The 25,754-nt window shown below is 33.9% G+C and overlaps 3 protein-coding genes across 3 annotated transcripts in view; 1 reads left to right on the top strand and 2 right to left on the bottom strand.

Moving 5' to 3' along the window:
* The window catches only part of LOC147070980 (organic solute transporter alpha-like protein), a 30,708-nt gene extending 29,864 nt beyond the window's left edge, over positions 1-844 (bottom strand). Inside the window, exon 1 of the mRNA XM_085949272.1 lies at positions 745-844. The gene's annotated coding sequence lies outside the window, so the exon portion shown is untranslated. The remainder of the gene's footprint in view (positions 1-744) is intronic.
* Positions 845-6,378: 5,534 nt separating this feature from the next.
* Prosalpha7 (proteasome alpha7 subunit) lies at positions 6,379-13,016 on the top strand. Its single transcript, XM_085948803.1, has 5 exons — positions 6,379-6,507; positions 8,229-8,435; positions 9,749-9,997; positions 11,636-11,748; positions 12,595-13,016. The coding sequence occupies exons 1-5, from the start codon at positions 6,487-6,489 to the stop codon at positions 12,770-12,772; spliced, it is 768 nt and encodes a 255-aa protein (XP_085804929.1). The 5' UTR covers positions 6,379-6,486; the 3' UTR covers positions 12,773-13,016.
* A 166-nt stretch (positions 13,017-13,182) lies between these two features.
* LOC147070978 (organic solute transporter alpha-like protein) overlaps positions 13,183-25,754 on the bottom strand; it is a 56,165-nt gene continuing 43,593 nt past the window's right edge. The window contains exons 2-7 of the mRNA XM_085948802.1: positions 24,427-24,578; positions 21,148-21,296; positions 20,307-20,396; positions 18,568-18,664; positions 17,800-18,052; positions 13,183-16,201 (exon numbers count right to left, since the gene is read on the bottom strand). Of these exons, the coding sequence (XP_085804928.1) occupies positions 15,936-16,201; positions 17,800-18,052; positions 18,568-18,664; positions 20,307-20,396; positions 21,148-21,296; positions 24,427-24,578 (1,007 nt within the window). The 3' untranslated portion in view covers positions 13,183-15,935. The remainder of the gene's footprint in view (positions 16,202-17,799; positions 18,053-18,567; positions 18,665-20,306; positions 20,397-21,147; positions 21,297-24,426; positions 24,579-25,754) is intronic.

The raw sequence follows: 25,754 nt of genomic DNA, 5'->3' as shown, positions 1-25,754 counted from the left end.
CCGCAGGCGACTTTTTTTTACCATTGGAGCAAATTTATGATGTATCTTTATCTCACTTATAAGGTAGACGTGCCACGCAGGACCCCCAGAGCCCTGTCAGCCCCCTCGTGTGGGGGCCATGGTTTCAGGTGTTCCGCCCATCTGAATCAAATCAATTTGCGTGTATGAAGATTCGAGAATTCTTGTCTAGATTATAATATAATTTGTCATCGTACCTATCTACCAGTTTTTTTTCCATACTCTTCTATGGATAAGTCTTCTTCTAGATGATTTTAAATTACATGGCCTCTTTTTCCCATACTTGACCCTATATACGATGAGAGAGGGTAGTTAGTTCTATTTACTGTCTATCATCGATAGATATTTCGTTATTTTTGGTGATATTAGAATATGTAGGTAAGTGAAATTTCCGACGACTAATAAATGTAAGCTTTCTCTCATTTGCCTAGTTTGTCTATTTTTAATATCCGTTTCATTCACATTGAGATCAATATCGTTTGCAACGGTCCCTGGGGAAACAAACTTTTCGTATATTACTGATAGAGTCCTTCCTATACTTAATATTGAACTCATCAGCATAATATCCCACAATTGTAATCGAACTAACGGCATTGCCAATGTTATGAATGTCAATGACAGGACATTCGACTCCTTCCAAGGCATCATTGAAAGGATTTTTTAACTTTAAGTAACAAACACTTCATTATTTAACTCTTTATCACGAAAATATAATCCTATACTTACATTGTATTTCAGTGATGAAAAAACTCCTTAACGCTCTTTGTTGTCACAACACAGTCACCAAGTTAAATTCTTTGGAAAAACATGTATTTATAAATTTATTTGTATACGCAATATGAGGAAACTTTCACAGTATATTTTGTCATGATTTTTTAAATTTATTTTTTGCACAGAGTTAGAATTTAGGTTTTGCAACCAGAGTTATTAAATTTATATTATTTTTATTAAATTTATAATAAGTACACGAGTAAAGTAAAAAAAATAATAAGTACACTTTCCCGTTTTTGATCACGCCAACTTAACTAGAAATAGCACCATGTAGGTATAATAAATGTTAATGACTCATTAAACTGTTTTGAATGCCGTATTGTTAATAACTTAATAATGATGTTGTCAAATCGGCAAGTTATTTGCGAATGATTGCACAGAAGCCATAACAATATATGAAAAATATATTATAAGAAAGGGTTTTAGCTTCACCAGTGCCGTAGGTATCTACAAATCCATACAATATATACTTTTACAGGTATATAGTTATAAACTTTTATTATCAAATTATTAACATTATCTGCAATGCACCAACTTTCAAATGAATCGATTCTTTGCTTCGAATTCCTTGGACAGATCACAAAACAAACTAACCCATCATCAAAATACTCTCAATAATAGAACGACTATCGATAGTATGATGTGTCTGTGATGGGAATGGGCCAATTGGGTGCCAGGACAATTGGGCGAAGCACTTTCGAATGAAATAAATAGACGTTCGTTACGATTTCATACAGAAAGTAGACGAGAAATTTTCATTCAGTTTCTATCTACTACTTAGAAGTTTCAATTGATTTTGCTCTTGACATAATGTTTTTTATTGCGGTTTAAGAATTATCATGCTTGAGTCTTTATATAAAAAATAAAACAACCCTCTTATCATTGGAACTTAAACATAATGCACAATTAAATCATTATTTACGTGTGCATATTTAAATTGTCACCAAATATTTTTTATATTAAATATATACTTATTTTAAAAGTACTTACCTATAATTTACTCACGTCTATTTATTTTCGAATTTCATTCGATTGCGTGGCGCCCAGTTGTCCCGGCGCCGAGTCGTCCTATACCCCCCTGTAATGTATACATATTGCTTGTCGTGGACCGGAAAATCTGGAGGGAATAGTGATTTTGGGGGTTGCCTTCAGAAAAGACGAAGCAGAGGAAGAGTGTCGGTGGTGACGAGCGACAAAGCGAAAGAACTTCCTACGACAGAAAACCGACAATAAGAGTACAACGAGATAATTAAAACTTGTGATTGAGTATTCTCGAGAAATAATAAGAAAAGTTAATTTTCGTTTCTAGAGATATTATTAATGATTAATTATTTGTGAAGTTATTATTAGGGTGTATAAAAAATATGTGATTCGGAGGCCAAATCTTTAATTCTTGAAAATTCACGGGTGATTTTTTTTACTGGAAGAGGTAAAAAAATGATCTCTACTTTAATTCAGAATGTAATTAGTGGGTGATTTTGTTTTGCTTAGAGAATAGAAAAATTTCTTATCTGTTAACAGAAACTATCTGGGCTGTGGATTTCCAGAATATGTGCTGCCAGGTTTTGGACAACCGGGGTAGAAATAAAATGAATCGAAATAACCAGTTCTCTCCAGGCAAAAGTATGCTTACTTAATTTCCTTACATATTTTTGGCAAGCCTGTGCCGTTTAGTCTAGAGTAAAATAAATTCTTTTTTTATGGGACAGTAATTCCCTAACCACATTTAGGGAATGCATCAAGGGTGGAAAATCTTACAATAAAAATATGCACGTCATGTCATATCATAAAAATCTATTTATGAATTATCTATACCTACTTATTACACAATGGAGAATCCAGCACCGGTCTAAATCGGTACTATAGAAGAAGAGATCTTTATATTTTGGATGAGTATATTTTTCCGACTTCCACGTGATGTAAATAAAAACTCTTGCATCATACTTTCTTCCTTAATTGTTGATCTCTGTGTACGTGATTAATTATCTTAAAAATCGGATGCACCTATAGTTTGTTCTATCAAGTTGCAGAACTAACCAGCCATAGATGATACCAATTGAGAAAGCTGCGAAAATTGTATTCAACCAAATTGCTTCGAATATTAATATGTTACACTTCTGTGGGGAAAGTTTAATAAATTGGGAGTTGTATAATAATTCTTCCGGTTTGCTAGGTGTAGATATCATGGAAATTCTTAAAACGCTGATCAAAAGACAAATATTTCGAAGTCACAGACATCCACATACTTTTATTATTATTATTGATATACTAAATAATATAATACTTGTAATTTGTAATGTCGCGTTTCGGTTTGAATGTATTTTTATCTTGTCAACACCTTGTAGAGTTCTACGCCAATGTGCAAATGAGTTTCATAAAATTCTTGTTTACTTTCGTCGTGTCGAAATAATAAAATTACAATGTCCCAAGTCCAACGTGTGACGAAATGATGTACTTAGCTAGACATTTATTATGGTTGTTGTGCAGCTACGTCATCTCAGTCACGTTATACCTACGGTCATAGTGGAACGGTATCACGGTATCATATAAATTAATTCATCTTCATCTTTATGTTACTCGCCAATCGTATGCAGTGACGTCCCTAGGCAGCCCCAAAATGCCGCCGCACTTTCATACAGTATTTTTGTCATTCTTTCATGAGTCCAATATCTAAGAAATGTGTTGGATGGTTACATTACTAACAAAATATCAGACTGTGATTATTTGCAAATCTGCACGTGTCGTTTCTGGTCACCAAGGATATCGAAGGGCAACGGAAGTAAACTAAATATCGCAAACCCGACAAAACCAGTGAGCTTTATGGAAAGATATTTTTGTTATTACTAAGTTTAGGTATTTCTATATTTACCTAATGATTCATCTCGATTTGCCGCTCTTCGAGTAACTGCCACCCCCAAGCGACGCTCAATTTGCCTACCCCCCCCACAGGACGACACTGATCGTATGTGACTATTATTATGCAATGACGTTTTTAGAATCTGAAGAACATCCTCTCTTATCAAGAAAAGTATCCAAGAACATAATTTTCCATCCAACGATAAAGTTAATTATCATTAATCATGTCATTGTTCCATTACATAATATATGTAGGTATTTTAGATATAGGTACATACTTACTACATAAGTATAATAAAAAATAATAATAATAAAAGTTTCCAGCATTTTGACGATCATTTCTATTCCAATGACGGAAGTAGCTACATGAATGACTACGTATTTCCACTACATCCGACTTAAGAAAACCAGGAACCATATAGTTGTCAGTCTTACCATGTTCTTCAAATCTTCCGTTGATCCGGTATACAAATTCTCTGACGTCGGAGTGACGGAATTCGGATTACTGACGTTTGTTGACTAGCGGCGATACAATAATAATTAATTGTAAAGGCTGCCACGTCGGTCCGTCAAATAAAATATCGAAAGATTTTTAGGTTATCAGCCTATCTCAACGGCGGGAAAAATCGGAAAATATTTTTAACCAGACAAATAATTACCTGTCAAAATACTTGTCGATGCAACGTGGTGATCTATTTATGCGATAGTGCAATAAAGACGCAAACTTGCGTACGTGAGAGAGAGACAGCATATTGTCTGCTGTGCATACCTTTGGCAGACAGAGGGTGTGTGTGTATGTTGCATTGCGTTACAGACTGACAGACAAATATAGTAATATAATGTAATTAAAACAAAGAATAGGTAGGTGGCTCCACATTTTTTTTAATAAGAATATTTTTATCGTAACATATTTTGCGCATAACTTGCGTAAAGGCGCGCACCGGCACTTTGCATATGGACCATAGGGCTGACGTCACTGCTCGACGTGATGGGCTACGGCTGAAATATTGGACGATGGTTTAGTTAGATTCTTTTTAGAAAATTTCTGCATAAAGCCAGCCGATCATCTGGAATCTAAGCTTATTAAGCCCATGGACCCCTTCTTAAAGCAAAAACCTGTTCATGAACCCCCAAGTGAAATAACTCTACATAACTGCATAATAGAAAAAATATAAATTTAATTTCGATGTCTTGAATCGTAAATGGTGATGTAAAAATAAAATATAAATAAAACCGTTTGATATTTAAAGTAGTTTTTATTGAGATTATAACTTGTTTTAAATCACAAAAACATTATTTTCAATGAGATGGGTGAACCCGATGGGATGATATTATGAGATTATTTTATGTTCGGCTCTATGTTTGTGAGTAATACGAGTATATTTCGTAAATCTCAGTCAAGTAACCAATCCGCGTTCTACTAAATAGGAAGACGGGAAAGCAATCAACAGGCAGTGTACAGTGTGACACATAATGTAGGATATAAAATTGGTAAGTATCTATTTTTGTAACCAGAATTTGTGGTACCTACCCTTGTTCAAACATTGGTTTCAGCTCGTCATCTATGGATAATTCAATAAATTACTCCTGTATTAGTATGGAATCATCTGAGTTTGTGGGTCTGCTTGCAAAAGGGTCCAACACCCAATCTTAGATAACCAAGTGAAGAATGTCTTCAAATCTTTGGCTGATGTCAGAATGAAGAGCCATTACTTAAGTTTTGACAAAAAGCTAGCAAATCATCATCTCGTTTTTGCAATTTTGAAAGATTTGGAAACTGAGAGCATTCTCCTCTCCCCAGTTTTTTTAAGTTACCCTATAGATACCTATAGATTTGTTTTTAGTTTTGATTAAATTTAATTGAACACCTAATATTATAGCTTCAAATTGATTTCGTTAAATTTAGCAAATACGTCAGTAAGTACCAATATGCTGTCATTTGAGCCGCATATCATGGTATTTAATTTCCAGGAACTCCAACACTAAATCAAAGAGTGCAAAAAATCTATCCAAACACGCACTTTAGACAACCAACAAACTGCTATTTATTTTACCATAAGTACATAATAATGAAAATGTGTCACCAATATTTTTATGTTAAACCTTTCGCGGACCCCCCCGATGCTGTCCACGCATCTCCAAATTATTTTTTATTTGTCACATACACCTTCAGCGGTCACAAGGACCCCTAGGGGTCTGTAGCAACCACTTAGGCCATTTTAGGGAACAACTCTGAGAATAACAGTTCTAATGTCTTTATTATCAATTATATATAATATTAATAACATTAATATATATTTACTTTATATTATGTTCGTTGCAATATGGTTGCAATCGATTGTGTATTTATGTATTACTATCGTTGTTGGTTGGTTGCTATGGTTTTCTGCCTCCCTATTGTCCGCCTGTCGCCGGTGTTGCCATCTCTTCAGCCACAATGGTAAACCAGGAACCAGGTCTGGTAAACCCTATAACAGCTGCAATGTAAATTCTGGATGTACATAATGACTCGACCATGACTGGACTTATTATAATTATCATTATAAACTTACTATTATTACTAATTATTTTATATATACGTCCTATTTAAATTTAAATCAACATTTTTTACTGCCATCTATGTAACAAAGTCCAAATCTAAATAAGGAAGAGAATATTTGTCGATCAATCAGAAATCTGTAATTTAAATTATAGGTTCCAAAATGAAGCACCAGAGGCGCTCTCTGACCTGCTACAATTATTTGGCTGTGTCATTTTTGTCAGCACTAAATTTTGATTTTGCTATTTCATTCTGTGATCCAAAGAAATATATCTGACTAAACTTTACTATACATATTAAAAATGAGTTCCATTGGCACCGGCGTAAGTATTTATTATCTTGTATATTTGAATAGCTCTGTGTTATTAAATTTAAAATTTTGGCTTGTAGATCGTTTGAGGTTATGCAGTTAGCCGATATTTTGTTGTCATTATTCATGCAAGTAATCATTTTTTATCATATTTATGTGTTGCAAACTATAATTCGACGTGAAAATTCCTTAATATATGTACTAAATCATCTTTACACAATAACTTTTAGAAAAAATTGCACCATAATCCTGACTTGAAGTCTCGAAGTGAGGTTAGTGTGATAGGCTGTATGTAATTCTGCAGATATTCTCGAAAATCCCATTATTTTATCTCGTTTGTAATCATTTGAAATAGGTATGGTAATTAATTTTGTTTTCTTGTAGTTTTGGTTGGGATGTGTACTTTTGTTATTGTGTTACCCATGGACCTAAATACAGATTTTCAAATGAACACTGGTTATTCTATTATTAATTGGGTACTGTTCGGTTATACCGGAGGCAGCGGAAAACGCATTTTGAAAATAGCCGATAAACTGGATTATTTGTTAGGTTAACCTAACCAAACCTAACCTAACCTAACCTAACCTAACCTAACCTAACCCAACCTAACCGAACCTAAACTAACCCAAACTAACAAATAATCCAGTTTATCGACTATTTTCAAAATGCGTTTTCCGCTGCCTCCGGTATAACCGAACAGTACCATTAATTGTTTTTTTACGTGTTATTATTAGGTAGCAGTTAATCAAAATAGGTTGACAATGAATATCCTGTAGTGACAGTTCATACTAAAGTATTATCTTTGGTTTTTGGATTTTCTAATTCTTTCCTTGACGTTTCGGTCTCATTACAGAGTCAAGAAATAGTGTGAGTGTACTGGTAGGCGAATGAATGCAATCGCCATTCTAAGTGGTAAGGATTAGGACAGCAAGACTTGCCCAGAATATGGAAGATGATTGTTACCGTTTTAACTCAGAACAGAACTGTCAGATTGGATATTCGATTTTGCAGAAAGAGCCAGAAACCAGGACGTTTCCAAATGAATTCCATTGTCCATATTAATATTTTTATGGTCCTGATGTTCTTCAGTGGCCCTTAAGTATCCTTTGTTCTGACACAGTACCTTAGTCTTAAAGACAAATTGTGACTTAAACTGTGAGATATACATGGAATGTTCGACAATCACTGACAAAATGTTTTATCCAATATGTCCTCGTGTTTACACGCATTTTAATCTTCTGCGAGGTCTGGCTAATTTACTTGTTCTGGTATCTGCAACAGGATTTTATGCACCGGCTAGACGGCAGCGACTTGCCTGCGTGGTATAGTTTGTGGAAAAATACGGAACACTTTTACAGCGCTTTTCGCTTTGCGCTAGCTACAATTTTCCCGTCCATACACACATGCTTCCCGATACAAACCGGTCTGCGCAGGTAAGCTTGTGGTAAAGCATGAGCGTCTAGCCGGCGCTTTAAACGCCCACCAACACCGGATTGTTCTTTATTGGTCTTTAAACATTAAAATTTTTTTTTTGAATCCCTGTCTTTTTTTAATTGCTAGAAAATCTAGTCTTTTTTCCACTGCAACACTGAATCTGTGACTATCACGTATTATCAGCTAATAAATATGATACCCAATTATGCATTTGAAAAATAGTTTTTCTATGAACTATAAATTGTAAGTGTATGAATAATATTATGTAGAATTAAATATGTATTTTTCCGTTTCTTGTAGTATGACTTATCAGCATCACAGTTTTCACCCGACGGCAGAGTATTTCAAGTAGAATATGCAGGGAAAGCTGTGGAGAATTCCGGAACGGTAATCGGCCTCCGCGGCAAGGATGGCGTTGTTTTAGCCGTTGAAAAGCTTGTCACCTCTAAATTGTACGAACCCGGAGCCAATAAGAGAATTTTCGACATCGATAAGCATGTTGGCATGGTAATTGTTATTTCTGTCACCGTATAGTCTTTTTTATAACATAAACGTAGATCCGTGTGCAGATAAACTTATAATCGATTTTCACATTACTTATAAAATAACCTCGGACTGAGGTGCACATGATAATTTCATTCTGTCACCCACCAAAGCAAAGCACTTAGTCGGTGTGTCAAGAATCGATAAGTATCTAGAACTTTTATTCAAGCAAGTGAAAATGGCATGGTGTAACCGGTACCGCAGGCAAGCGTAATCTCCCGCCGTGGCCAGTAAAACATTCATCTATACACTTTCATTAAACATCCATGTTACCGTTTCATGGTGCGGTTGGTAGCTGAACTGGCGGTGTTTTACCTTCTTCTGTAGAGTGACTCTAAGACTTCAGTCAATGGATCAAAATATAACAATGCCTACTAAAGCAACTACCAAGACAAGACAATTATACTAAGTATATCATTTCTATCAAATTGGTGTAGTTTTAATATCATCATGCAGAGAAAATAATATTATAATTAATTAGATTTTATCGAAAAAAACAAATATTTTATTGAGTCAGCTACAAAATATGACACCTAAAATCCTGAATAAAATAGTTGATGTCACATTATTTGTTATATTTTACAAGAATTTAAAGAGTACCAGCTTACTTCCATGTTACAGTGATAGTTGCTTACACCAGTAATTCCCAACCTTTTTTGTGTGGTGGAACCCTTGAAACATTTTGTAACGTATTGAGAAATCCGTACCTCAGTACTTACCGACAAGAAGATCTAAGCAATAACCAGAAGTCACTGTAGTCGAAGTCCGATTAATTAAATAGGAGGGGCTTGTTAGTTCACAGTTTTAACACGTGGACAACTCGTCGATAACTGGAAGTCGTTGCAGTCGAAGTGCGGTTAAAAACAGGAGAGGCTTATTAGTTCACAGTTTTAACACGTTGACAAGAAGATCTTGTTTGACAGTAATGGGTTACCTTTCTTTTCACAAACAACTTTCAATATTAAAATCTTATTCATTCTTCAACATAAAAGAAATTCTTGATGGGCCGCAAAAAATCATCCCTTGGGCGGCTTGGGACAAGGTACAGAGGGTAAATTACAAAAGTAGTAGCCAGTGACATATCTTGCTAAAGTGTCGAAATTCACAAGTTATCTTAACATATCACATGGTCCAAAACTAATGGGAAAGCCAATGAAACACTTTTCAAAAATTTTGCGAGTTATCCCAGACCCCCTAACACGTAATGTGGAACCTTCTTTGGGATTCATTGACGTAATGTATCGAATAGTATTCATTAATAATCATGTTAATTTCAGGCTGTATCAGGATTAATATCTGACGCCCGTCAAATAGTGGAGACAGCGAGGTCAGAAGCAGGCAGTTACAGCGGCCAGTACGGTGTGCCAATTCCACTCAGGTACTTAAATGACCGAGTGGCCATGTTCCTGCACGCGTATACACTCTACAGCGCTGTCAGGCCCTATGGGTGCTCCACCGTGCTCTGTTCCTGGGACTGGAAAGATGGACCCAACATGTATATGATCGATCCCAGCGGAGTATCTTATGTGAGAACATCTTTTTACCCGGTCCTAATATGTTTAGCCAACTGCAAGTAAAATCGAATTGAATCTTCTTCTGACATGTCCATCCTAGGAATATAAATTGGTGCCAATATGGTCTGAATGTATACTTTTTCCACAGAAGTAGCTTTCAAGAAGCCTTTAATAATGTGGTTGTATATGTTTCCTGTGTAGCAAGATCAGTTGAGAGAATTGAATGCAAACAACAGAGTATCAATAAGATTTTCTGATTAGTACAACTTTATTCAGTGGCTCACTTATTTCTGGGGTTATATTCAAGAAAATTCTGTGGTCTGCGAAACCAGAATCTCCTCAAGCTTGTAAGAATTGTGAAGGAATTTAAAACTGTCTTAAGCAAATTTACGCCAACGGGCCGCGCGGCATAAGCGTTGGACTATAACGCCGTGGGTCCCAGGTTCGAATCATGGGTCTGGCAAGTAAAGTACACATATTGTTTTTCAATTTGTATGTGAGTCAGAGTATGGACCTAATAGGTTGAGCAAGTGGCTGATATCCATTTCTCGTATTAAACAAAATCTGTTAATATAATCCTCCACTCTGTGTATGATCCTATTAGGATCGGACATGGTCAGAAGTTAAGCAAATTGGAAATTTAATTTCTAACATGCAATTGTCCGCTTGTCAGTATTTAATTAAACAGTTTTCATTTCATTTGTAACACTGAAAAAGAGCGCATTGACCTGGCAGGACACCTGAAGAAAATCCAACGCCCAACGAGTGCCAAATGCATATTTTTTACTAAACAATATTTATTTCAAATCGTGAACAACTCCCATACTCATATAAATTCTAAATTTAACTACACATACATACCGATACCCCAGTTCAATAGGGGAACAACTCATATTTAAAGGTTTTGAATCGCCATTCGATGTAGAAAAGTCTTCTCCTTATAATTCAGCAAAAAAAAATAGTCAAAAATGTCTTCAATGTGTCATAAAATCGAATAACCCTTTCTGAGTTTAATTAGTAATTCCGTTATATAATCAAATTTATTGCTTAATTCCTTATTAAAATGTATAATTTCATTGTGCATTGATGAATTCCACTAAATTAAATATAAAAAAACATACAATTTCAACGAAATCAAGGCTTTAAAATTAAAATGAGAATTACTGCAAAAAATTCAAACGCCATTATCTTGGAACAAGGTTTTATGAGTTGTTCCCCTATTGAACTGGGGTATCGATACATTTGAAACAGTTATCATACACAATAGTTTCTGACGTCTTGTTATGTTGTGTATAGCACATTTTTATCCCACTCTGAGCTATTCAATATTCAACAATAGGATTTATTCAGTTCATGTTAACATATTAACCGTATTAGTTTTAATTTTTTTTTTCTTTTAATACTCATCCTGTGTTATTTAATTTTGCTAAAATTAACTAGAAAATTTTCCCTGTTGATCTCAATCCACCAATACGAAATAGTAAGTTTAGATACCGACAACTATAACATGAAGTGTGGGGTTTTTTCGAGAAGTAATAGCTCCCAATAAACCGGCAATACTAGTGCCACCAAGTTGTCGGTATCTAGCTTTATTCGTTTACATCGTCTTTATCATTTCAATGAAGCTTATCTGAATGTTTGTTTTTTCAGTCGTATTTCGGATGTGCGGTAGGAAAAGCGAAACAAGCAGCCAAAACGGAAATAGAAAAGTTGAAATTGGCCGATATGTCTATCACAGATCTCGTCAAAGAAGCCGCTAGAATGTAAGTCACTTCACTTTTGCTGTATTTGTATTCACGGTGTACGTATCTTCGCTAGACATTCCATTAGGGATATTTTATACACTCACCCAGACAGCTTGTGTTTTCGAATCTCACCGGGTCCAACTTATTTTTAGGAATGTGCTGAGATTTTTCAAAATTATGCACATATTATTATTTCTAAAAAAATAGATGCCACTTCATATCGTCTCTGTTCTGGCAGAACACACTAACTGGAGAATACTAGTTTTGAGTAATTTGACTTTGAAGTTGTTAAAATGTTTGAAATAATGGTCTATCATGTGAGTTTATTAAGTAATCGTAAAAAGGGTGACTTTAAAATAAAGACTGTTTATTTATTAACCCAATGCTTACGAGCCACACAAAATTGTGTTTTTGCTAATTGATTTTCAAATGCAAATTAACACGTTAATTAAAAAATTAATGAAAAGAGCCCGTAAACATTGGGTTATGAAGGTTTCCAGACGGTAAAGTTTGAAATAAGGAACATTTTGGTACTAACTCAATATGTCATTTTTTCGAATTAGTGTTTTTTGCCAGAACAGTGATGATTTTATGTATCGTGATAAGTCGACAATCATGTAAATGCACAAAGAAAAGCCCTCATTTTTGCAATGACATAATTATCTGATGAGTATATATTTTATTTATGTAGTGTATTATATATGTCAATCTATATTCAACACATTCTGTGATCATAGACTTCAATTTCAATAGATTCAATGAGAAATGGCTACTCTAAATTCAATTTCTTCCTATTTTTGACATTTTAGTTCAACTTAGTCCTCTTCTAGTCAGACTTTGGCAATATGTTGTTTTGTTTTTTAGAATCTACCTTGTTCACGATGAACTTAAAGACAAGAACTTTGAGCTGGAACTGTCGTGGGTGGGAGAGCGGACAGGCGGAGTCCATCAAAGAGTGCCGCAGGACATTCTCCAGGAAGCGGAAAGAAACGCCAAACAGGCACTGCAGGAGGACTCCGACTCTGACAATGAGGATATGTAAGCGGGCGGAAACCGGCAACCTTTTGTTTGTCCATCACTGTAACACTGCATTGTTGACCTTTTACAGTTGTCACCCTTCAAAATTTGGATTGACCTTTTTAAAATCGCATTCTTGGAAATGTGAATGTGAGATGAAATTTGGATGAAGTCTGAATGTTTTTTTTCCAAGAGAATTTGTCAGTTTCGGTTGCTGTTATTCTATTTTTTATAATATAGGAATCTAATTAATTTTTTTGTAATAAGAACTGTTTTTTTTAATATTCCATAATACATATCCCACAAAAGAAAATATCTTCTACAACTGATAAAGACCCTCAAACATTCCGATGCAGTTGAGCGTTGGGGCCAATTATTGATATCAGGTTTTTTGTAAATCTGTCAGGTGACATACTTCTGCCAGGTCACCCAACTGTCAGTCGGACTAAGATGTCAGTGTGTGTACCTTGATATGTTTCTTTACCAACATTATTCTTCTCACATTTTAATATAATATGAAACGTCATTACTAGCACAATTAAAATTGAACTATCGAACTAACAAAATTTGACAGTCTACTGACACCATTGAATTCAGTTGAAGCTGACCTCACTATGTGCACAACCAAATTGGTATGTCACATGATTGTCCTACTCGAATAATGTATCTACATACGTCTAAAATAGGGTAAATCTCATAAAATCTTTTGACCAGAATGAAGAAGTGAACTATAAACTACTCACAATAATATATTGGATTATATTTCCACAAATAGTCGATGTTCATACCTCAATTAGTGGGAGAGGAAACAGGTTATGGAATATAAAATAAATAATACATACAAAGACTTTATAATTTTGCACAGAATTAAATAATTCTGTATGGTATATTGTAGGTTTGTTACATTTGTGCTACATTCTATTAAAAATATATGTGCTCAGCCACTTTCAAAATAATAATAACAAATCTCACTTTATAAATACACAAAATTTATAGATTCAAAAGTTCATTCATCGCGACATATCCAATAAATAAAGCATAATCGATTTTGATAAACTTTATTAGCGAATTATTCTATTTGTTTGAATTTGAATAAGATCATAAAATCATGACAATAGTTAGGATATAAAAAGTATGTTAAAAGTTCGAACATTCGACATAATATTATAGGCAAAGAAATCGGCGGTATATGGGATTATAAAAAAACATTATAAACACTGACATACTTATATAATAATTTTAGAAATACCATAAACATTGAGATCTAATCACCACACATTAAATATATTGAGATTACAAATTTAAATATTGATAAGTACTGTGAATTTTAATAAACATTGTTTCACTCCAAATTATTGGATTCTTATTGCAATCCCAGCTTGATAACAATCCGTTTAGATATTGCATAAATACATAAGACAGTTTTTTATTGGTAACATAAAATGTAGATAGATAGGTACAGCGTTTGTTTGTGACAATACACTGAAGATACTCACTTTAATTAATTCTGGAGCAAATGTGCATACAGAAGGGCAATTTTTGAACAAAACAGTATCTATGCTATTGAAGTGGCCTGCTTCGATTTTGTATGGGAAATTTTATTTCTGTTTCGATTTATGCAAACGCAACTAAAATCACAGATGCTCCATTGTACATAATATCAATATTAGGTATAGGTAAATCATTCTACAGTGGCACCATAGGCGATTCGCGCGTGTATTGAATTGCTTGCGACAATGCCTGTTTCAATGCTAGCAAACAATACCACTACAACTGCAAGCCGCATTTGCCGTACCCATGGTGCCACTGTAAAACGATTTACCTATACATATTATAAGGTAAATAAAGTGACTTAGTAGCTTGTCTAAGGATATATTCTAGGAGATATAAGGATATATTTTAGGTTATATTCTTGTTTACATGTTAACTTGAGCTGTCATTGGTTATCATGTGAGAAATATAATGCAAACTATTATGTGACCATAAATGTCCGCCTGATATTTTCGTTGCATTATTGGACACCGTTCGAAGCACTGTGCTTACTTTTGAAGCTATTTCGCGTTAAGCAGGTTTTCATATTTTATGATTCTGCTTTGTTCAAAAATTGCCCTTTTGGCATCATCAATTTTCAAGTTTCCGATATGTTACATTTTTAAAAATTGTTCCATCGATTAGGTCATTTTCGTTAAAAAGAAATTCTTAATAATTATTTTAAACACACATTTTCTAAGGTACGAGTGACATAAAATATATTTTTTGATACATACATAGATTAAGATTAAATTGTAATTTTTAATTCTATTCTAAATTAGATTAATTTTAAAATGCAGTCAAAAATAAGTGGAATCAATAATGCTCCTAAATATATATAATGTAAAAGCTTATGTCAATTTGTAATTGCTTACCTAAACATTTTTAATTTGGATAAAAATAAATTATAAAACTAGAAATCTTAGTAAAAAAATATTATTCCAACTCTTCGACAGTCTTATAAGGTCAAACTAAAAATACCAGCCTCCGGTTTGTGAATTTACTATTGCTTACATGAATACATTTTCAATTGTATTTAAATTAAGTTACTAAACAACATCACTTCTCTCCGATATGTAAAAATACAATAATTATCTTCTTACATTTAAAATCAATGGTTTATCCCGAGGTACGATAATAATTCATAATTTGTAATTCTAAATTTTGTTCTCTTCAATTTTGAATTAAAAATTACGAATTACGAAGTGTTCGACATTGACGTTAACAGTGTTCACTGGGGCAAAGACAACTATTAAATAATTATTGTGGATGAAATATTTTTCAGGCAAATAATTCAAATTACAACAAATTTCGAATTATTGTTGATTGAATTAATTAAATTGAACTGTACCTATATAGGTATATCGATGTAATGCAGGCTTTTAATCATCAACTTGTGCAATCTGCAGTATGTATAACAGTAAAAACCTAATTATCTGAATGTTGATGTAATCAGCTTTCCATCTTTGTTATAAGATATGAATGAAATTTGAAATTAAAAGGTAAATTACCATTTTAGCTGAGAGATCTGTGCCTGTCACCCACCGATCACGAGTCATTCTGATTAAATTCTACTCCGTGGTTGAACGAAAGAAAGACTCATCGACGAAAAGACAGTGATGTTATTAAAGATTTTTCCAACATAATATACAATAAAATTACAATCTAACATCGATAAAATTATGGTTATCGTAGCCGCTGTCATTATTATTGGACCTGTTGGTCGGAGTTTGGTTATCGCTGTCAGAAGGGGTTTTGATCTTATCCGTCTTCTCCATGGTTGACGAATAGATGGTGGGCAACGAACAGACTTGTTCCACGTTGGGCGTATCTCCGAAGAGGCCAGGCATCTCTTTCATATACAAGAATCGCGCCCAATAACCCAGCAGCACCATCTCTACTAACATCAGGGAACTGTAGATCACTGGAAAGTGACAATATTGGATCCATCAAATAAAGCGGTTAATTTTCTTTTTCTTTACATGAATTTGCGAACAAGCGTTGAGCAGTTTCTCTAACATGTTAGTTATAGGGGATGCAATTAATTGTAATAGACTTTTCTTCTTATTACTCAAAGTTTCGGGCTCGTTGCAGAGGTCTATTGTGATAAAAAACAATCGTGAAAATCTCAAATATACTTATATGTAGGTCAGTGGCGACCGTTGAGTTATTTTACTGGGAGTTCACTTTTTTCACCTTTTGACTGCCGTAAAAAGGCCTTTGCCTTCATCAAAACTTCACCAAAAAATCAAAAAAAAACTATTGAGAATATTATCATCAACAATGCCATTTATCATTCAATTCCAATAAAAAAATAGGTGACCTGATTTAATGTGGCTCTTGAAAGCAGTAACTCATCAAAATTGACATTATTTAAGCATGTAGCCGTGATATTTTAAGATTTCCACCCTACCACGCATATTAAACCCCCCACAGAGCTAGTTTGGAGAGATATCATACTTGATAAACATTGTGAATTTAGTTATCAAACTGAAAAAAACTTGAAGTTTATTTTTAAATTGTACTTCGCCTAAATTTGAGAAATGTTGTCAACATGTGCGGAAATTTAATATACGTACTCTGAAAAGAATTAATTTGTATAATAATATTGAATAAAAATTGTCAAACAATAATTATTGTACGTGTGATACGAGCTGTATTGTTTTAAAACCGATGAAGCTACATTCGGGCCGGGAGCGACTGAAACTGTCGCTCCGGAGCACGCAGAAAAAATATTTACATATTGCTATTCCACGCGACAGACGACGCTCTTTCTCATTGCAAAGAAATCGAACTGGGCGCTTTGGTCGAGCGATATCGGATATCGCTCCCATCAACATATAATATTTAAAATAGCCGGTTAAAAACACATATTAGAATTTGTTTTTGTATATGAATTAATGACTACGGTAATAGATCAGAACACTTTTAATTAATCAAATATAAATGAAATACTTATTTTAAAAAAAATAAGTCTTTTCGCATTAATTGAGTGGGTGGGTGTTCACCGCTCCAGCGCTCTCAAGGGAGCATCGCCACTGATGTAGGTACTCAAAACCGAAGGGTGCATTCCATTGGATATGAGTGATATGACTATGATCCATTCACTACACATCTCAAAAATCAATCGGTAGGGGGAGATATTGAAAGATTTACTTAACAAGGTTAAAAAGTATTATGTACAACTAATTTACCTATTAGTTAAACTTTCCTCCAATGCGTCATGTCAATTAATTGTATCTACATGAAATTGTACAAAAACCATCTGAACCCATTTCAGTATTGATGTCTTGAAAGAAATATGTGCTACCATAAGATGAGTGCAAAAAAAAAATTTATTAAAGCAATCTACAGGTCAAGTAAGCGAGCAAGGTGGAAATAGTATCTCTGCTAAAAACATGCTGTATACGGAGGTACTATTTTAAGCTTAACATCTAGAGTCATTTTTATAATTTATTACTCAATAGTCTCTTACAAGAGACTTCAAAATTATTTGCCCGATAAACTTAGACTTGTGCTTACAATTTCCATAAACGGCGGGAGTTAGTGGCGGGTTGCACGGTAGAATCCCGACCCACATGAGCAGTCGACTGCTAAGGCCTTGGAACTTGGAGAAGAACAACACCAGTTGCAGGACGAGGAACTTGGCAGGCAAGAAGTGTGCAGAGAGGGCATCCCGTAGCATCCGGATCGTCATCACCATCCCCCACACACCCAGTAAAATGGACAGCACCACAAACGGCTGCACATACATGTAGTTCACTTGGTAAAGGCTCTGCAAAATGCAAGAATTCACGTGTAATACATTAACGAAATCTAACATTAAATAGCTAGCAACAAATGCGATTAATTAATTAATTAACAGTAAATTGTCATGCATACTGTATGTTTATCTATATCAAATGAAATTAATTTTTTGTGTGCAGTAAGAAAATTGCTCTTAATGGCGGAATCCCATGCACGTACTTGACAAATATTTTCCTGCATGTTGTCAGTAAATGTCAAAGGATGGCGAATAATTTCATGACTTGAGCATAAATATTTTTCAAAAACACCAGTTGTCAGAATACTACAGAACTGACACGTTTTTTGTTATTTTTGTCAAATATACCAAATGTGTGTTTTATATTGTCTTCTTAATCTGTGACTCCTTAGTTATGAGGTTAGAGCATATTATGAACACTGCTACGTCAAGAATCCCTGTTGCTTACCGGTCTTCTTAGGTCAGACATTGAAAAAATTATATATCCGGAATTGGGTATTGAATAGAAAAAAGAAAATATTTCTTACATCTTCTTCAGCCCACATAACCAGGAGAATCATATAAACTAATCCTTGGACAACTGGAAGTTGAAGCACCAGCATTCTTAATAATCTGACATTTCTCCTGAAAATCAAAATAGGTACATAATATTATATCAACATAAATGTAGGTATGGCACAAAAATTAAGTAAATTACTATCTGCACTACTAAGCGAAGTAAGCCTTCATGAAGTTGAGGTTATAGAAGCAGACATGGTTGTAAGCTATTTACACAATCCATTAAGTCCTTGCTCTGAATCCAACGGAAAACAACCCGCATCCAGGGGTTCAGAAAGATGATGATATTAAAATAAAGTTGTTATTTCTTAACTATTATTAATTCTCGACATTTTGATAATTAACCCTAACGCAGAGCATGTAATCATGTCCAAATGAAAAAGTCTCTTGCGTTGAGCATTGAAACATGCCTGAAATTAATTAAAATCAATTTTTGCCATAATTAATTAATAATAAACTATTAAATAATTGGCACGCGTCGAAAGGATTAAGGAACATTTTAATTCTAGAGAATTGACTAAGAGGTATATTGACTTTTTCGAGAGCTCGAGATCAGATTATTAGTTTTTCGAGATTCTCTTTAATTTTGTTATCAAAATGCATGTCAAATACGTGTACCCAATCAGTAATTGTATAGAATAGATATTTTTAATTGATTGTCAATTAATATGACCTATTTACATTAATATAATGAGAATTCCATTTGATTCTTCTAACAAGATAACCGACAAGCAAACAGAATTGACAATCAGGTATAACGGCAAAATGGTAATTTTTCAGTAGTACAATTTTAATAACTTTTAAAGACACCACAACGTTAATTTAAATGCTGGAATCTAATTATGTAGTTATTTATCACTAAAATATTGATTGATTTTCTTTTCTTTGATATAATCGTTTTATTATCTTTAAAATTATTTAATAAAACTCAAAATAGCCAAAAATGCAGTTGTGACTTAGACTATAGATACATCTAGATGCCACCCATTGCATTGCTAAATGAAGCTGCGTGCCGTGCGTTTTTTTTTTGTGGGCGAGCGAACGCATTCGTATACAAATGTTCGAGACCATAGACCATTTCGCTAGTGCTCACACTAGACGCTCAGAATTAAAATATATTTTACTATTTTTTTACGTTATATAGTATTTTTAAGAGGTCAAAATGCAACCATTACATACATACAAATAAATTATCACGAACACGTATCAACTTACATATGAAACGTAATACCATCTTCTTGCTTATCAGTACGGCTACCACATTTTAATACAGCACACAGACCATCTTTTCTACTTAATTAACTAATTTATAAACTACTAAAATATTTACCACTGACTTTATGTTTAACACAAAAAATATCAATTTTAACTCGCAGGTTATTGACGCTTAGTTAAGCAAAAAACTAAGATTTGGTGGCTACGCCGACAACAAAATCTTCTACAAATCTGTAAACCTTTTATCTTACTCTAGCGCGTGTCGCAGAGATTATAAGGGTGTCGAATACTTTCTCACTCGCACTTATGCATCGTTTTTGTTCAGGCCTTGAGTTCTGACCTTTTTCGTAGATGTCGATGATGTCTTTTAAATTATAACAAAATATACCATTGAATATTATATTATTTTACATTGAGAATTGGAAACGATAAAATATGACAAAGAACCAATTATTATTAAGAAGTCATATATTTATATTGGGAGATGGCTTACTTGTTGACAGTGAGAGATGGCAGGAAACAGCAGCATGGCCAGCAACAACAAGGAGCAACTCGTGTGTCCAAAGAGTTTGGCTTCACTCGCCTGGAATGGCATAATATAATAAATATTGTGAAAACTACAGTTATAGTAAATTGAATACCAATTAATAATTATTATTTTATTAACTTTTTCTATGCCTCATGATATATTTATTTTTCTGACCATGTCTGATCCTAATAAGTCATATTCCACAGAGTAGATGGAGGTTTGTATTAACATATTTTGTTTTTACAAAAAATGGATGTCAGCCACTTGCTCAACCTATTAGGTCCATACTGTGACTCATACACAAATTTAAAACAATATGTGTACTTGCCAGACCCAGGATTCAAACCTGGGACCACGATGTTATAGGCCGACGGTTAAGCCGCGCGACCATCGTGGGCGGTAAGATGTTACTCACGATATTACTATGGCAGTATCTGATAGGCTGCAGATTTTGACGACACACATTAAATGTAGAGCAATGCTCTTACTAAAATCGCCGTAATACCGATAATTTGTGGCTTAGTATTTCATAATTTTTATTCAAACAGATGTCACTGTATGTTTAATTTTTTAGATTATGCAAATCAATCGACAGTGGCTAGTAATTTGAGTTTAAAGTCAGACAAGATAAATCACGTGCAGCCAGTCGATCACGACCTCATAAAGCGAAAAAACTCACTGAAGCTATTGCCTTCACCCTCAACCGGTTAAAGATCTAGATAATCAAGTTTCCATTCCATGATGTGTAAAGCGGTCATGGATACATGAATAATAATATTATATCCATAAGTTTGTTTGGTTGCACCTTATGAGTTCTGCTTCTCCTCCGCAGTAAGCCACAATGAGGCAGAATAGTTGGTACATGGCAAACATGAACATTCCCTGTGCCACAGCCTCCGCCAATAATTGGGAACGCGGGACAACCGCACCACAGTAAGACGCTACTCCAACAACCTGAAATAATTCAAAAAATCAATTAATTGTATTATATTGTAAACACGCCCACGGTGGCCGCGCGGCTTAAGCGTTGGACTATAACGGCGTGGGTCCCAGGTTCGAATCCTGGGTCTGGCAAGTACACATATTGTTTTTCAATTTGTGGGTGTCAGGGTATGGACCTAATGGGTTGAGCAAGTGGCTGACATCCATTTCTCGTAAAAAACAAAATCTGTTAATACAAACCTCTACTCTGTGGAGGCCCATATGATCCTATTAGGATTGGACATGGTCGAAAGAAAAAAGAAAATATTGTAAAAGGCCAGGACATTTTGATAATGTACACCTTTCTCCAAACACTGGTGATTTGGTGCATCTGTCAAGAGTTTATACCTGTGCACACCTGGATATTAGTAATGGGTAGGTAGATAGATATTTTATTGTAATTGAACTGGTTTTTACATAGATTAATTAAATCATCCAGTTCCCTTATCGTCTATTTTTAATTAATTAATTGAAGTGGCGTTTACATTATCTTTCCTCAATTTGGTTAACATTTTTTATTCATATAATTTAAATGTACAATACCAATATTTATGTTATGTGGAATGCAAGAATAATATTGTTTCTTAGGCAATATCCAATAATTATGTACCTATACCTACTTGATTATTAGCTACCAGTGAAACATTTAAACTATCCATTGAAGCGTGATTGGTTTAATGCTAACTTTTTCTCTCTGCTGGCTTAGTATTTCATTCTATCAGGATATAACTTTTTTTTACATATTTTTTGTTTTATTGCAATTAACAATAATTACTTAGGAGTAAGTAGATATTTTTTATATGTAAAAATTATTATTCCAGAGTTTATACCTACCCTGAGTGTAATAATTATTCATGGAAATTTTAATACATTGCATAAGAAATAATAGTTTGATAATTTACTATTGCTTCAATATGGTAAAAATAATATTTGCAATTACATACCTAATTTTGTATATACGTGGTGTGAAATGCCATTTCCTTTGGTCACCAACATTGTTATCATTTTGAATTATATAGTGTCAATATCATATAGAAATCTTGTATGGGTAAGCCCATTCATAGTCTAATCTCTATTATAATACCTACATACTACACAACTCCATGTCTTATTTTTATTCAAATTAATGATGGCGCTGACTGAAAATTATACCTCTTCACTAGAGGTGAGTTGGAAATACTATCATCAGTTTGTGTACTCAAGTTACGGATGAAACTACCCATACTCAGTATGTGTGGCCCAATAAACTTATTCCAAAAAACTTGTGATGATATCATCGCGAGTCGCTGTTCTGTGCACTCGCTAGTTGGTAGACTTTCAACACTATTGACATTAAATGCGCGCGAACGAAATAGCACTTGAATATAGGTATATTTTAATTTATTAGTCTATTGCGTTCGAATGTTTGAATAATAGGTCATAAATTTTGTGTCGCAGCAGTGGTGACATAACGCACAGGCTTAGGCTTGTTATACGACCGCTCAAAACATGTTTAAAATTTAAAAAAAATCACTGTTATTCATTTTTGTTAACAAGAATATTGTAACCTAACAGAAAAACAACTCATAAACTTAAAATGTGTTTAAAATTTTATAATAAATGGAACTTTTCGACAAGCGGAGCTCACCATATTTTTAGTGATTCTATTGAAGCCGATACACAGTCTGAGTTCCCTGAGACGATACGTATTTCAAATACTAATATGGAGTTGGTTTTAGTTTCAGTTGAGTATGAAACTTTTGTTGCATACGCATGCCAAACGCTCTATATAGTATTCCAAATACTAGTAAGTATTTTGGAACAAGTTTCTATAGTAAGTATTTTTTTATACTGGTAGTAAGTATACTTAGTCTTCAAAATCGACCAGTTTTCCAATCTCTACTCTTCACTCTACTCAATTTAGGATTATTACTTTTTTTTATTGCATAAATGGCATATAACTCCTTCGCATTTTATTAACAATATCATACACATAATGAGAAATGTAACTAGGTAGGTACATTAAATAAAATACAAATATGTATCGTATTTGATTTTTGGGTTTACACAGTGTGTTTTACCTCCTTCTTTCTCAACGTTTTGGGTTTGATACTGTAGTCATTCTCAAGGGATATATTGAAGTGTGATGTTAGGTCGAATGCTAACACCACTCTAAGTGAGTCTAAAAGGGGTCTGTTTAGCTGACAGAAAACGTTGCTTATAGTGAAAAGGAAGGGGAGAATGATTGCAACCAGAGATACTAGGTCAGAATACATTATATTTTGTTCAAAGAGCACATGGTGACAACCTAAAAACCAAATACAATAACAAACCGTGAAAGCTTAAAGCCACATACAAATATTTTATAATATAAAATTTAGGAAACAAACATCTACACAATAAAAATTGTATAGATGTTACAATTCGACAGCTTAAAGTAAGAACATGATTAGCGAACAGAATGAAAATAAGAAAAAGATAAAAGGGAATAATATTAATTGGAAAAAAAAATATTGCTTGAACGGGGGTACCTATTGAACATGTCAGTGGACAAAAGGGGGAGACGCATGCCAGCAGAGAACCTAGCGGAAATATACGAAGCTTGCAATTTGAGATTTTTTTTTGATAATTTACAATTTCAACTGTATTATTTAATAAATATGTATCCGAAAACATTAAAAAGATTTTTTATTTTTTTTAAACTTAAAGATAAACTTACAATTGTAAAAAAAAATGTAATAAAATGTGAATTCGTTGCAGGGTCAAATCTTATTATTGCATTATATTTTATGGTCATAATTATCATTAAAATTTAGTTTATTAAGTTTTAGATTTTATGTGGTGTAGATTTTTGACTAATTCATCGTTTTAATATTTTTTATATATATTTTAAAAAACATAGATTTTTATAAAAATATAAATGTGTATAACTTGAAATCCTTTTTCACTGTCCATCACAAGCTGATATAAGAATGAATGCATGAAAATATTTAATTAACGTCATTCAGAGTAAAAAGGTAGGTAACTTCTGGTATTTTTCACAGAATTATTTAAGTATAGTTCTGAAATCTTGAGAGGAGTCCAGGCAAGAAAACATGAAAGACGAAATTATGTTTACACATACCGGATACACACTAACAACGAATGCGGTGTGCGTCTTGACACTGGGAAAGGAGTTCTTCATGACGTGGCGGAGGGTGTCCAGGTACAGGTACAGCATCGTGAGGACCGCCAGCGCCCCCAGAGTGAAGAATATCACTCCGCCCAGATTTATGGCTGGAAGGAAACAATCTTTAATTAGTAATTAAACATATTCATATGATTGGTTTACAAACTTTTTCACGGTGCCGTTAAAAAATATCAGCTTATGAGATGGGTAAGCTTGTTGTTCACTATAAAATGTCTCAAATCTTTGAATCAAATTAGGCACAGCTATGTGTCAATCATTCCATTGTTGTACCATGGGTACGGCAAAACTGATTTGCAGTTGTAGTGGTATTATTTGCTGGCATTGAAACAGGCATCAAAGCAAACCATGCCAATACACCTGCGAATTGACTATGGTGCTAGTATAGAATGATTTAGTTTAGTTTAGTTGTCACCAAATATTTAAATCTCAAATTTTATGTAGGTAAATTCATTCCCTACATTCAGTACCTACAAATCATACAAATATTTACAAATACAGAGTCTGGCAGCGCCACAGACATCAAATTTCTCAACTTCACCGAATGCTCTCACAGAATTTTTATTATTCTCATTCCTTCTTTTATGTACTGCCTTGGTCAAAACATCCCTACACCGAACATCACCACAGCTATCCATATTTCCCTTAGATTTTGAATCCGTATGCACTTCTCAAAATTATGATCTTAAAGTTTTTTTGAGACCAGTAGCTGAGCAGAGATAGGTGCTGTTCAAAAACTAGCATTAGCACTAGAATCTAGCACCATGCATCAGCGCATTGAATTAAGGTTGTCTGGATTTTCTTTTTCGAAGAGCGGACGGAAATGACGGCTATGCCTCGGTCAAGTGGTATTGACTTTCCTAGTACAAAGTCCAAGAGGATAATAAAGAGAAACGGAGCAAGTACACAACCCTGTCTGACTTCGGTCGTGACCGTTACCGTTTTGCTATCTTTTTTTGCTGCAATAGGCATTGGTATTTTATTACTCAGTGGCTATCAAACATTTTCGTTTTACGGTGTCCTTCGTGTGTAAATATTTCTGCAACAACAACAACAAAATAATTAATAGTATCTACGTATTGTCTGCAAACTTTGATTTTTTTCTCTAGAGTCTAGTCATTTTTTATCTCCTGATCTACCAATAAGAGAAAAACCCTTCAGATTCGTATGTGAAAGTTTTTATTAGCATTTCTTAGATGTCAATAATTGGATATTTTCCCTTCATAATCACAATATTATAGTGGGTTTTTTAGATTTTTTGAAAA

Source organism: Rhyacophila brunnea, unplaced genomic scaffold (genome assembly GCF_057557595.1).
Source record: "Rhyacophila brunnea isolate RB1 unplaced genomic scaffold, BYU_Rbru_1.0 scaffold_21, whole genome shotgun sequence".
Classification (NCBI taxonomy): Eukaryota; Metazoa; Arthropoda; class Insecta; order Trichoptera; family Rhyacophilidae; genus Rhyacophila; species Rhyacophila brunnea.
This window is presented reverse-complemented; position numbering and strand designations above follow the sequence as displayed.